Raw genomic sequence first — 15216 nt, 5'->3', positions numbered from 1 at the left:
CTGCTGCAGGCACTGGAGCCACTTGAACTCGACATTTTGGATTGAGGGTCACTTTGCATCTATACCCTCTTATTTATAGGCAAATGTCCTTAAATGTGGAGAAAGTCCAAGGGTCTCAGCCAGTCGAATCGTCTCCTTTATTATTCAAAGGCAAGAGTTGATCGAAACCGTCGAATCTAGACATATGGACGATCAGGATGTCCCTCGTAAATTGTGCGGGGCAGGCGAAAGGGTCTGAACGGTTATCAAAGCGTCAAATCTGATGTATCTCGGAATACGGAACGTTTTCGTTCGGCAGGAGTTTAATAAATCGCATATCATTATGACACCACGTCAGCAGACCGGAAGATTCTTGGTCCCGGCTTATTCCTTTTCTAGGACTACAAATTCGGGACTCGGGCATATTGGTTGGCAGGCCGGGATTTCAGAAGCCCAAGCATTTGGTTTTAAGTCTGAGAAGTATTAGTCATGTTAATCTTCATTATTTACTTACTATTAATTTGGTTTTGTCATTTACCAGATATATGCCAGAACAAAACAAAAAGGATATTTCATTACTTAAAAAAAATGAGCAGAGAGTACACGAAGATGTTCCTTTTCAACAACAACCCTCCATTTATGCAACCAACCACTGAGATTTCCGGTAGCGGTCTTGCCAAAGATATCTGACCCGGCTATATCTTCCAGGATCTTCAGCTCCCTTTGTAGCATTAATGCGTAGACACCATGGTGAGTAAAGATGTCCACGTAATCCGCAACACCGAGGCGTCGAAGATATTTCCGCATAAGAGCCACATTCTCAGGAGTAGGAACCCCCTCTACATACTGAGAGGATTCCAGCTCGTATAGTTTTTCCCAGAAATGAAGTATTTTGTGGAAGACTTCGTCCTCCATAGCCGTTTTCCTTTTCTCTATTGCAGATGTCATAAGCTCCTCCGCCATATCCAGGACTTTCGAACTACTCGAGCCTGCCATTTCGCTTATTCGATGAAAATCTTTGAGATATGACGAAAGAATAAGTAAGGTTACTACTTATAGAGGAAAGCGCTAATCTCCACCCTCGATCTGAATTCGATCGGACGGTCGCAAAAAGCCTATGAAATCGTGCGTACAGGTGAAAAGACGTGTACGTACATCGAGGGGACATGCTCATTATTACCTCGAAAATGAGCGATCTTCGGCGAATTCAATGCTCCGGTGCATGCCTCGTAATAATATCTTTTGAAATTCCCAAGAGTACTCAGAACGGAGGCTTAAGGCAGGAGAGAAATTGAATCTCGGCGTGTACAGTTCATTTTACGGGCTTTGGGACTATGATATGGGACTGGATCGGGACAGCGAGTCAAGTTCTAGCCCGACTATTTTAGGGATGGGTGGTGATACCCCTATAAGGATATGGGTTCGTTCACCGGATACCCGTATATACAACCCGGGATACAGGATCGTTTTATGGATGCCCGGGTAAATCTCCCATTCCCTGGTGTGGTGGCTTTATCCGCAGTCCTTTACCAGTAGCCCGAGTCCTCATAAAGTTGGCCGGGTGCTTCTCACCTTCCCGGGCATAGCTCCCAGCTGCACAACCACTTGGGCAACCTCGAGAATGGTGCTACCTCGATAAATGAACCGCACTCGAGTGTGAGCATTGCAAGTAGTCCAATCCTCCAGAACAACTTGGGTTTGGAGTGTCCGAGAAGTCATCAAAAGCTAGTATGGTAAACCGACTTAGTAGATGACACGGGAATCGAGGTAACTACCCATTCCTCTCCTATAAATAGCAGGTATTAATGTCATTTAAGGATCCAAAAAAAAAAACCTTTGAACTTTAAACACTCTACGTATTTTTCCTCAAATATTGCTCGAGTTCATCATCTTATAACCTGCTGACTTAAGCATCGGAGTGTCCACGCCGGACACTCCTCCGGCGCCCATTCACGAGTTTCTTGCATTGTTTGCAGGTCACGATCGAAGCCATCTACCTTGTTCATTTTCCTAAACAACACTATAAATTCTTGATTTGATCCGGTGGAGCACCCGACCCTGCTCATCCATTTCACCCGGATCTTATCACTCTTTTTCCTCATCAAGTTAGTGATGAAGGTTCCCTTGATATTGTCAGGGGCTTTGTTTCTTCACTCAGAAGCTCAACTTATATAGAAGGATCAAACTACAATATATATCAAAATTGCAAGAAAGGGAAAATGAAAGAATCACCTCCCGCCCAATGGAGAAATGTTGGAGACGACCTCACCCAGACAGAAACCAAGTCATCTGGCCTAAAACCCAGTGAAGCCTTGACAATGAAGACCGAACAAACTTCAGGTAAGTCCATGTCCAAGAAAGCTGGTGAGACTTTTGGTGGAAAAACCAAATAGTTGAATGTGGAGGAAATCAATGCGACGAGGCTTATTTTGACATTCAACCCCGAGTATTCGTTACCTTCAAAGAAAGATATTTAGCAAGTATGGTTTCCTGAATAAAAAGGAAACAAACATATCCAAAGATTCTCACTCGTTTCAGATTGTTTACGTAAAAGATTCTGATGCAAAAGCAGCATTCAAATCATCTTTAAGCCAGAGTTCCTTCGGTAAAAACGTTAATTACATACTACAATGTTCTTCAACTTGGTTGAGGTCTCATGGATCTTAGGGAATAGTTTGAGTTGATGACAGAAGTCAGTCTCATCAAGCAAAAGTTTGAGATAATGACCACAATTCTCGAAAACTATCTTCTTAAATTCTCGCTAGAGGAGAAGTCTAGCTTGAAAGATGAGATGAAACGCCTCGTGGAGACGCTTGAAATAGCTAGTGATAAGGTAAGAATCATGGCTGAGGGAACCAAATCTTAAAGAATTTGGGCGTATGTTCATCTTGGGTGTTCTTGATTGTCGATGTAGACATTGGGTAGAGGAGAAATTGCGATGATAGTGTGTGTTGTGTAGTAGCAACCAGGGGTTTTCATTGGACAGTTCAGATCGGTTTATAATACAATATTCAGAGCGTTTTATAAATATGATTTTCGGGTTTTGATTTTACAAATGTCTAATATGATATCCAAACCGTTTTTTTTTGTAAATTTCGATTCGGTTTTTTAGGTTATATTTTTTCGGTCCAATGTATCAATTGAATCACAAATGTAGTTGTTTTAAAATTCTAATAAATACCAACTCAGAACAATCTTGACTAAAATTGAAAATAAATTATCCACCCAAGATAAGTAAAGAATGATTATCAAACTCATTGTGAAAGCCCATCCACAAGTCGTTAATGTGAAGACCCAAAATTTTATTATACAAAGAAACAAAGTACCAAGTTGATTTTAGTTTTGTATTGAAAATAAATTATGTCATGGAGGAGATACAAATAGACAAAGTACCAAGTTGATTTTAGTTTTTGCATGAAAAATAAATTATGTCATAGAGGAAAATAAATTACATGCAATCTTAGACATTAGGGGAAATATCTAAAATCACATTGGTTATTAAGCCATGCAACCTTTGACATGATTGTTTGACATATAGTCATTATTCTAACTTTCGTACCCAAATAATTTATGATTACGAGTTCTATCATCCCAAAAAAAAATAAAATAAAATAAAATAGTGGTATATATATGGCTAACGAGTGAGCTCAATTATTTGTCCAAAGCAACCATTAATTAATGATTGGATTAAATATTAAATGAAGTGTGATGGGCCCGCCATTTTCAAGCCCACTCAGAGGCCCATAAAACTCTGGAAATTTGGGTCGTAGGGCAAAGGATTTCCGAGATGGAAAATTTGCAATTCCCCGTGCACCATACCTCCATCTCTCTGGATGTACAGGCGAGTGTTTTGTCCTGTTCATCGAAAATTCAACTTTTTAGTTTGATTATTGTATGTATTCCAGGGGAACGAGACGGAAATCATCGTAAGCGGCTATGGAGATCACATCCTTGTGAGTGTGTTTACTGCCCTCTGGGTTTGTAATTTGCCCACATTTTTAATCTTTAGAAACTATATCAGGTTTTGGCTACGCAGATTGGAAGCATGGGGACAATATTGCATGCCAGGTGTGGTGTGTTTTGTTATTCTCAGCTATTAATTTTATATTGTAGTGACAAGAATTATTAAGTTGTAATCTAAAGCGGGTGTATCTTGGATTATTTTCTTTCTGTGGTTTATATCGAGTTTGCAATGTTTGAATTTTAAAGGACGATATAAATTCTGGAATCACACTTGAGTAGCTGATCAGACACTTGGGTATAATCAAGTTGTACATAGGCGAACATCATACCACATCCACTCCCATAGACTCCTTGCGTAACTTTGAATTGATGTATAGACAATAGACATAGAGCCCAGAGTTTTTCCATTAAGCCAGCATTCCACTACATAACTTCAAATTACTAGTTACAAGGAAACAAACAAAGTGTACTTTGATTTGTTCTTACTAATGAACATGGAGTTTTTGCCTTCTTTGAGTAGTATAATTTTGGTCTTATGATCTACTTTTGGTGTCAACTCGCATTTTGCAGTATTCTTCATGGTTTTAAGTTTATTACTCATGTCATGTTAACCGTTATGGATCTGCCCAATAAAAAAAAATTGATCTTGGTATTGATTGTCAGGAAAGAGGAAGGCCTGGCAGTTGACCCAACTTTCAATGTTAATGTAGTATTTGGGAAACGAAACGAGGTAATTGCTTGACTACTATATCTGCCTGCTTGCTTAAGTATTACTTTATGGTTTTAAGGGATTTAAAAAGAAAAAATACTGATCATGTGCAGCCAATGCTAGTTGCATGTGCTCGACGAATAATACAGCACATAAGGTATTCTAGCAAATTCCATCATTTTGTTGCATTCTTATCTGCTCTTCCTTGCCAACTTCTTGTCAAACATTATATTATTTAAACCTTGTTTATCGACTCTCTCTCTCTTGCTGCAGTGACGCTGGATCGTCTAAAGCATTAGTATTGTCTCTTGGGCTTATTGACCACTCAATGGTACACTGTTTATCTATAATTTTTATTCATGATACAGAAGTAAGGCCATCGATGTTCCTATTTGTTGATTTTAATGCAGGAAACTATGAAGGCCATTGTTTCTGCTGTCATAGAAAAACTTCCCGAGGCCACTTGATGTGGTGAAGATACACTCTCGGTGGTCGGATATAATGGCTAAATTAAGAACTAGGCCGCTTAACATGGACAAGCCAATTTAGGGAAATACGTCGGGTTGTGTTCATTGCCATTTTAGTCGTTTTGTTTAGACTTGGGAATGAAGTTGAAAGACTGGGAATTTCTAAATTATCCATGTACGTTGAAGATTATAATTAAGTGAAAATCATAAGGTCGTATTTCATTCATTGATCGATACAAATCCAACATACACATATTTTATATCTATTAACCTAGTCTAACTAATGATAATGACGTGACACCTGTCATGCTGTTGTGACAAATTCTATGCTCAATCTTTACATTCGCCAACATTTTCTGGGGCTTGACAATTGGATCTTCTTTATTTCGTGCAAGTTGGGCCTGATTGTCACACGGCTTAACTATGTAATAGCAATTCGACTTCTATCTGACCCTTATCAGTGGATTAATAATCCCAACACTGGCGGTGGCTGATTCGGCCGGTGATTATCATACAATATTAATTAAGTTGGGCTGATCTCGATCGAGATGGGACATGCATAAATAAATCAGCACGTAGCCCGTTATCCCTAATTTAAACAAGTGTAATTCAGAATGATTTTGGATGTTATCTCTCATGACCAATACGGCCGGATGCAACTTGTATTTCATGCACACAACGTCATACATGCAAGCCAACACGTAGCACTCAACCTTCCTCTTTTTATAGCACCTATCTCAAGCTCTCATCTTCACCAACCCCATGGCTGACCGCGACCGCCCACAGCCTCACCAACTTCAAGTCCATCCTCAACAGCAATACCGCCACGAGGTGGGCGGAAAACCCCTCCACACCCAGAAAGGCCCCACCACCAGCCAAATTATTGCCGTTGTCACCCTTCTCCCCGTCACCGGGACCCTTCTCTGCCTTGCCGGAATCACACTAGTCGGAACCCTCATCGGGTTAGCTGTTGCCACCCCACTGTTGGTGATATTTAGCCCGATTTTGGTCCCTGCTGTAATCCTCATCGGCGGTGCGACCACTGCGTTTTTGACGTCTGGAGCTTTCGGGTTAACGGGTCTTTCGTCACTTTCGTGGGTTTTGAGTTCATTCAGACAGTCCACTGGTAAGGAGCCGCTGGAATATGCGAAGCAGAGGATGCAGGAGGCAACAATTCAGGTGGGAGAGAAGACTAAGCAAGTGGGCGAAACGATCAAAAGTAAGGCTCAGGAAGGAGGTCGAGAAACTGCAGGCAGAACTTGAAGATGAATTTCGACAGGAATAATGCACGAGTTGGTTTTGTGTGTTAGCTACGTTTGCGTGTGTGAGTTTTCATGTTGTTTTGTGTAGAATGTGATCCAGTGGAACATATTCGTAATACAATGATTTTCTGTGTCAGCTCAACTTTTAACTAAATATAGATTTTGGAAAAATAATGATTTTAAAATGAAAACCAGAAACCAAGGCTGTTCACATAGAATTCGAACGCTGGGATGATCGTGCTGTCCATTCTCTCACGATAGATAATTGGTATCCAAGGCATTTGGGCCCGAGCGAATGCTATATTTGCTTCGAAACAATTCGTGAAATAATAAGTAACAAAGATGAAAATTAGGGTCATATTTTAACAGTGTCCACAAAATGGATCGCGTGCAAACCCATGCCCAAATATCTATCCACAAAATCAGGGACGGATCCAGGAATAAAAGTTAAGGTGGGTTGGAACTCAATATGATAAATTATATATTATTAAAAAAAAGTACATTATATCGTTCAACGAAGTTGTGTCTTACGGGATTTTAAAACATAAAATTCATCAATAATAGAATTTACATCAATATGTTTAGCTAAATCTCGTTCAACATAGAGTGTCAAACAATCGGCAAGACAGTAATCCTCTATTTTATTGCGAAGTGCCGTCTTCACATGCTTCATTGCTGAAAAAACCCGTTCAATAGTGGCAGTAGACATAGATAATGTCAAAACAAGATGAATCAATCTAGTCAACATAACATAAACACTTGACCGTTCACTCTCGGTCAATTGCTGACACAACTCAACAAGTGTAGAAACCTTTAAATTCTGCATCACATCGAGTTTATAAATGTATCAATGCATACTTCAAAACAACAATTTCTTGATCTGTGAAATCTCCAGGATAAAACTTCTTCGCAAGCTTGCAAATATCATCACTGTTAAATGAGTCAAATGAATTTTTAGGATCTAAAACTATACTAAGAGAAAGAAGTTTTACCGATGACTCATTGAACCGAGTATTTAACTCCATCAAAATGAAATTTATTGCTGCATTAAAAACATCAAAGTGGTAATGATGTTCTATTGAATAAACCATCGCTAATTAAAACCGCCGATCCACTTTTTTTTTATTTTTTAATACTTTAGCGACGGTTTTAGAAATAACCGTCGCTAATATTTGCGACGGTGTTTGATAAAACTGTCGCCTATCCACATCGGCGACGGGTTTACTAAAACCGTCGCAAAAGTAGCGACGGTTTTCAAAAAACCGTCGCTAAAACCGTCGCTAAATAAAAAAGAAGGCAAAAACTTGTGTGAGACGGTCTCACGAGTCGTATTTGTGAGACGGATCTCTTATTTGAATCACCCATGAAAAAGTATAACTTTTTATGCTAAGAGTATTACTTTTTATTGTGACTATGGGTAGGGTTGACCCGTCTCACGGATTATGATCCGTGAGACGGTCTCACATAAGACTCACCCAAAAAAAAATGGGCTGGGCTACAGCCCAGTATAGCCCTAGCGTAGATCCGTCTCTGGTCAAGTATATATAAAAAGTTTGATCGAAATATTTTATATAACATTTAATATGCAACAATGAAATATTTTATCAATAAAATATATAATGCTTCACCAAAGTCGTTCAAAAGAGTGAGAATAAATTCAAGAAACATAAATATAGATGCAAAATAAAACACGAGATTTATAGAAGTTCGGACATATTCTAAGTCTTATACCCCGTTCTTCTCGTTTGATGATATCCCCGTAAGAGCCCGGGTCCTGGATGACCCGAAATATTAAATAAATTCCCAAATTCGAGTGAGTTTGCAGATAGTTTCTTCTGGAGCCGGGCATGTGCAAGTCCATGCTCTACTCTCCGGGCAGTCATAGGCCGGGGCTCTTGGATAAATCTCCCGGGAGGCATTCTACCCGGGCACCTCGATAACAGTGCCGCACTCGAGTGGTTCACAAGATAAGATGTAGTGACCCGTTCCAGAATCACCTACTAATCAGAACTAAAGCATGCAAAATTTATATTTAAAACTGAATCAGGTAAACAGCGGAAAAAGTAATACAACCCAATCGAAACTGTAAGTACAAAAATACTTAAACAACCAGATCGAACTAAATCCAAGAATAAATACCAACAACTACAAATCAACCTCTGCCAGCTCCCTGTCCACTCCCTCCTGGACCGTCCAACCTGAGACCTGCCCCATCGAATAGGGTGTCCAAAACAGAGATAAACCGAGGACGTGAGCATAAAACGCTCAGCACCGAAAGCATGAGTATACAAGACTATGACATGCATGTATGCAAAATGTACTGGATACCAGGATCTGGGTATAACGAAATACTGCTCAGGCAAATGACGTCAAGGTATGTAGCACTCTGCGCCGTCGCACCAGGAGGTGGCTCCCATACCAAAATAAACCTGTGGATATACCGGTGACCTGACCACCGTCGGCCAACGGGGTCCAACCATCCACAACAAACGAGGGCTGAGCACCCTCTCAACAGGCTATCTCAAAGATAATCAGGCTCAACATGATTATGCAAATGCCGCATAATAAACCATGCATCATATGACAGATAATAATGCATCATATAAACATGCAACACATAGTAAAGCATACTCAATCCTGCTATCTCGGATAGTACTTTCGTACCTCAAATCAGTAGATCCTAGCAATCAGCCCTAGAATCAAGTCCGCGTCCGTAGTCAGCCCACTGATGCCGCTAGCTCCCAACTAGAGCACAGCTCCGCTACAAAACCAGTAGCTCCTCGCTAGTGCCTAAACCTCGGGAAAACACTAGAAACCTATCAGAAACGACTAAAACGCTCTGGAACACTCGGAATTGGCAAGGGAATAGTGAAGCCTCGCGCCTCTATTTATAGACAACGATCGGACGATCCGATCCACTTCGGACGATCCGAACCACTTCGGATGATCCGAACCCTGTACACTTCGGACCTTCCGAACTCTTATCAGACGATCCGAACTCTGCATGTCTTCCACGTGTCCAGACACCTGTCTTCGGACGATCCGAACCCTGATCGGACGATCCGAACTCTGCATGTCTTCCACGTGTCCAGACACCTGTCTTCGGACGATCCGAACCCTGATCGGACGATCCGAACCCTGATCGGACGATCCGAACCCACTTCGGTCTTTCCGATCTCACCGACATAGAATTTATCCAATAATTAACTCAAATTAGGTATCGGGATACTACATAAGATATTGTCTCGACTAACGTGCCTGACAGAATCCTATTGATGTGTCACGATGGGAAAAATAGGTGGCTTGACAGGAAGTCAACATCAAAGGCTATGAGTGGTAGGTGTACGCGCAAATCGAGGTAATCCTTGATTTTCCTTCCTATAAATAGCAGGTATGCATATCATTTAAAGGGGAGAAATCTTTGAACTCTCAAGCACACACATATATTCGCTTGTGTTCATCTTCAACCTGCTGACTTAAGCATCGTAGTGGCCACGCCGAAAACCCCTCCGGCGCCCATTCACGAGATCATCTCCTTGTCTGCAGGTCACAGTGGAAGCTATAGCTCACAGATTCATCTACTCTGCTCATTTCCTGAACAACATTATTGATTTGATCCAGTGGAACACCTGACCTAGCTCGCCCAATTCGCCCGGATCGCATCATCGTTGTAGGAACAAATTCGCAAGAAAGCTTTGATTTATGCAATTTTTGTATAAACCCACTTCAAATAAAGCCATTTTTATAGTCGAGACTCCTAACAACTCAAGCACGACTGACAAGTCACATAACAAAATTTACAAATATGATTGCATATTCTTTAGTGTGTACTAATATTCTCATTCAATTATTATATTAATTCAACTCAACTATTTTATTAATTCATCTATATTTTGTGTGAGCTATTATCTTCAAAATATGTTTTTGTATGTGCTTCGACATGAAAGAGTACTCTAAAAACTTTTTTTAGTGTGAGCATTATTCAAAGCTAGTGTATTTTAATGTTCCTCGTAATTCTATTTCTTTGGTTGTGCTTTATTTTTGGTTAGATTTGTGTTCTACCTGGCTCATATGTTCAACTTATTTCAAAATCTTCTTCTTTGATCTTTACATTATTGTAATGAATTCCAACAATGATATAGACGTTAGAGACAAGAATATGACTGTTTGAAAATGTATTGCACGATTTCTAACATATAAACGGTCATATTCGTGTAACTGTCATTTTATGCAACCAAACTGATTTAACTCAACTGGTCAACCTTGTTTGTTCGAAATTTATGGTCTACCTGTTGGTCAAGTCAATTCTGCCTGGGCCATCTCTGATTCCGTTCTCAGATCGTTGACAACATCCTCATGCAGAAGTCGTGCTCTGCTGCGAATTTTTCGCTCGCAAGCGCATTGGTTGTCAAGTTTTAATATATGTGAGTAAAGTATCGTTCCCATGAGGAGTGTGTATGTATAAAATACATCAGTGCTTGTAATTAAAATATTCACGACTTTATTTAGAAAATTCAATAAAAAAAATTGGTTTACTTCAAGTGAATTAATTGCAAATAAATATTAATCTAATCACTGAATCAAGAAAATATCAATTAGAAAAAATATCTAGATGTGTGTTTTTACTAAGTTTCCACGATAATTATTCCCGATTGCATTTATATTCATGAATTCCAGTTATTTAATGGCCAAGTTTTAATATATGTGAGTAAAGTATCGTTCCCATGAGGAGTGTGTGTAAAAAATACATCAGTGCTTGTAATTAAAATATTCACGACTTTATTTAGAAAAATCAATAAAAAAAATTGGTTTACTTCAAGTGAATTAATTGCAAATAAATATTAATCTAATCACTGAATCAAGAAAATATCAATGAGAAAAAATATCTAGAGGTGTGTTTTTACTAAGTTTCCAAGATAATTATTCTCGATTGCATTTATATTCATGAATTCCAGTTATTTAATGGCCAAGAACACTTAATTATTTTATTCCTTATTTCCCAAGTGACGAATAAATTGTATCATTCAAACTTCGATCCAAACATTCCCAATAAGAATCTAAGTTTAATTGATATATGCAAACGATGTTCTTACCTTTTATGCATATTTCAACACGTGAACTCAAGCCCATTTGATGTTTCTTGTCGTCATTAGCGACGCGGCTCTGCTTGGGCAGTGCCTACGTGCCAGTGTGTCAAGGGTGTGGTGTCGCGGCACTTGCTCCTTAGTGCCTAGGCGCTCGTGGTTCGACAGTTGAGCGTTGTGGCGCTGAGTATCAGCACCTAGGCGCTTATCTCTTGGCAGTGTAGGCGTCGCGGCGCTAACCAGCAGTGTCGCGACGCTTGTTGCTCGGCATGATAGCGCTACGGTGCTACATCTGTGGCGCTGCTGCGCTTGTCTCCCGCACACAATAGCATTGTGGGTCTCGTCCATCAACCATTCAACACCAAAATTGTCCCTAATCATCATCAATCATCCAATAGTGGTTTATCTCCTGCACGACACAAACATAACAAATAACACACGTAATTCTGTCCGAAACTAACATAATTCAAATGGATCCTCATATAAACTAAGTGCAATTCTTTGCACTTGTGAGGCTTGTTCTAACTCCCCTTGGACTTGCTGATGTAATGTGTTAAGGTGCGAGCCCAAGTCGCTTCTTTTTTTGTCAATGGAAGCAACTTCCTCATAAACCGAAATCAACATTTGAAGACCCTGTAAAAGCAAGGATTAGAAGTATACTTATAAAAATAATAGTAGTAAGGATACATAAGCATGGAAGAAGACACTTACCGACATGTCCTGGGTAGAGCCCTCAAAAAGCTTGTGATTAGGACCCAGTCCTCGGAGATAGGCTTCATCCGCAGGGGAAATCAGTCTTTTTAGCAATTGGAGCCCAGCAAACAAAACTCCATCAAGGAAAAGATTGCCTCAAGCTTCGGGAGGGCTGGAGTGAGTCTGTCCCGGGGAGGAGAGCATGTATAAACTGCCTTGGAAGGACCCTCACCCCCGTCCTCGGTATCACTTACCATGACCGTCTTGGGGGCGTTGGCGGCTTTTCTTTTCATGCTGATGAGAGGAATGTGGTCATCTAAATCCCTGGGGGAGTTAGGAGGTTTGACCCTCTGTTTGGTGGATGGGATGTTCCCCCTGGATACGGTCTCAGGATGAGTTTCAACCAGGGGTTGGTTTTCGTCCAAAGCCCGGCCCCCTTCAGCGGCAGCCTTATGAAGAGATTTTTTTCTCTTTATTCACTGTTCGAGCTGTTTTTTTCTCCTCTTCGATTTTATTTTCCAAAGCCCGTCTACTGGCAAAGGCTTCTTGTTTTTCTCAGTTATCTATCGAAAACAGGAGGGACATAAATGCGAAGCTATTAAGAGCCAATATAAATTAAAGAGCAAGAAAAAACAAAGGAAGAAATTACCAAGTTAAGCGCCCAAGCTAGCCACTTCGTCAATCACCCTATATATAGGGTCCTCAGCTCGGGCACTGAACCTGTAAGCTATTAAATTCTCTTCAGTGAATAAGGAAGAAGAAGAAAACTTTTGCCCCTCCACCAGTTCTTGGCTTCTAATATAAGGCTCCTCAAATTTATAGCCACGAGGAATCTCGGGCTGGGTAGGAAGACCAGGCAAGAAGCCGGTCAGACATCGAGGAGAAGAAGGAAGGGTAATGTAGAAGAACTTACATGTCCACCCCTTCAAAGAGGAAGGGATGTCATCAAGGAATCGGCTCTTCAGCTGAGCAAACAAGGAGAAAGTATTATCGCCAAAACGATAGACGAAGAATTAATAAAGAACAAGGGGGTTAATGAGAAGATTGTCCATTTTGAAAAAGATATAGGCCGAGGTCATAATCCGGAAAGAATTCGGATGAAGTTGGTTTATGGGAACCCCTACAAAACGGGCCACGTCAACATAGAAATAAGGAAAGGAAAATCCAAGGCCACTACGCACGTGGTCTTTAAAGAAAGTAAAGAAGCCCTCCGGGGGCCGGTCAGCCCGATCGGAGGGACCAGGGAGACAGATTTGGAAGGAGAAAGGAATAGGTCCTTATGCTCTAAGATCTTCCTCCGCCCCGAACGAAGAATGCTCCCCATAGTAGAAAAACCAGGGAGCAGTCGGGGCACCGGGATGAGGAGAGCTAGGAGCCTGGGCTTTGCCTTTCTCTTTCTTAGACGCTCGGCAAGGGCCAGAGGAGATGGGTATGGTTCTTTGTGCTTTTGGTTTTTTGGATAAACGAGTGGAAGTAGGTTTTTTAACAGAAGAGGATGGTGAATCAGAGCGTGCCGCTGCAGACTCGTACTCAGGCGAGCCGCACGCATTTGCTCCAGAAGTAGAGTGTGACATATTTAGGAGAAAGAAACAAAAAAACTTACAGAGTTGTTGACGGGATCGGATTTCGAAGCGTCTCAGAGATATTTAAATTCTAGGGCTTCCGTCATCATGACACCAGCCCGACAAGCCGAGAAGATAAAACGACTAAACTTTCCATAACCAGGAACAAGGGACAGAACGAGGACAAGAGAGTGATCAGGATAGCGAGAAAGACTCTAGCCCGACTATTTAAGGAGAGATTGGTGATTACCCAGGAGAACTCGGGTCATGGATGACCCGAGACAATAGATGAATAGCCCAGATCATGGAAAGTTTTCAGTAGGACCATGTAAGGTGTTGGGTAGATAGATGCCCGAGGCATCATTTCCCCGGTCAAAGGGAGCCCGGGCTCTCAGACAGAATCTAGATGATGTCTCCCGGGCGGGGTTACCTCGATAAAACACATAACTCAAGTGCATATGTATGGGAAACCTTAGCTCGGTAATCATTATTATCAAGACTTTCGGCATGTAAAAAGTAACCGAACTCAATCAAAACATGCATGGGTTGTCAGACCCAGCAGTGTCAGTGCAAGCTGGGTGTGGGCAACCATCTTGTCATAATTAGTAAGTGGACACTAAAAACAAAGTTATCATTGACTTTCTTTCTATAAATACCAAGTATGTTTAAACATCGATTCATTCACTTACATATTGCCTACAACATTTATTACAAAACTCTCCATATAACTATTGACTGACTTGAGCGTCGGAGTGGTCACGTCGGAGAATATTCCGGTGCCCATTAACATTCTCTATCTTGAAAGTACAGGTCTAGTGCCCGGGCAACCATCTCCAGCTCATCAACCCGACCCGGTGAAATCGTCCACCAAACTCTTACTCGATTCATTTGGTCCTCATCAATTATGATACACACATTCGATTTGATTAATGTAATTGTGCTATAATTATTTTAATTGGGCATACAGACCACCCTATTGTCAATTCGATTCAATTAACAATGACAAAAACTTGTGTGAAACGATCTCACTGGTCGTATTTTGTGAGACAAATATTTTTTTGGGTCATCCATGAAAAATTATTACTTTTTATGCTAAGAGTATTACTTTTTATTGTGAATATTGGTATGTTTGACAAGTGAGACGGTCTCAAAGATTAAGATTCGTGAGATGGTTTCACATGAAACTCACTCATTAACAATTGTGAATCCTATGTTGTAATGTCACACTGATTAAGTTGGCTACAAATTCTCAATAATATATATATATATATATATATATATATATATATATATATATATATCAAATATATTAATTGATAATTTGTATTTATCGAACTCTGTTACTCATCTTCATATCTTATATTCCTATCATTCACTTATTATAAAATGGAAGATCTTTTTGTGTATTGCCTAAAATGACCCTCAATTGTTGGCAAAATTAGTCGTGCACTTCGCATTTCCAAGAGGAACGAAGAGCTGCCCGATTTTTTTCCATTA

General features: G+C 40.4%; 2 protein-coding genes across 2 annotated transcripts; both read left to right on the top strand.

Moving 5' to 3' along the window:
• The first annotated feature begins 3673 nt into the window (after positions 1–3673).
• On the top strand, positions 3674–5344 carry LOC140838139 (uncharacterized). The gene is made up of 7 exons (XM_073204225.1): positions 3674–3820; positions 3885–3932; positions 4001–4047; positions 4606–4672; positions 4765–4808; positions 4925–4982; positions 5062–5344. Exons 1-7 carry the CDS (start codon positions 3767–3769, stop codon positions 5116–5118), a joined length of 375 nt encoding a protein of 124 aa, XP_073060326.1. The 5' UTR covers positions 3674–3766; the 3' UTR covers positions 5119–5344.
• Positions 5345–5863: 519 nt separating this feature from the next.
• LOC140838138 (oleosin H1-like) lies at positions 5864–6498 on the top strand. The gene has a single exon (XM_073204224.1). It carries the CDS (start codon positions 5881–5883, stop codon positions 6379–6381), a length of 501 nt encoding a protein of 166 aa, XP_073060325.1. The 5' UTR covers positions 5864–5880; the 3' UTR covers positions 6382–6498.
• The last annotated feature ends 8718 nt before the right edge of the window (positions 6499–15216 follow it).

This window comes from Primulina eburnea, chromosome 8 (genome assembly GCF_022965805.1).
Source record: "Primulina eburnea isolate SZY01 chromosome 8, ASM2296580v1, whole genome shotgun sequence".
Classification (NCBI taxonomy): Eukaryota; Viridiplantae; Streptophyta; class Magnoliopsida; order Lamiales; family Gesneriaceae; genus Primulina; species Primulina eburnea.
The sequence above is the reverse complement of the archived record's forward strand: the minus strand, read 5'-3'. Positions and strand labels throughout refer to the sequence as shown.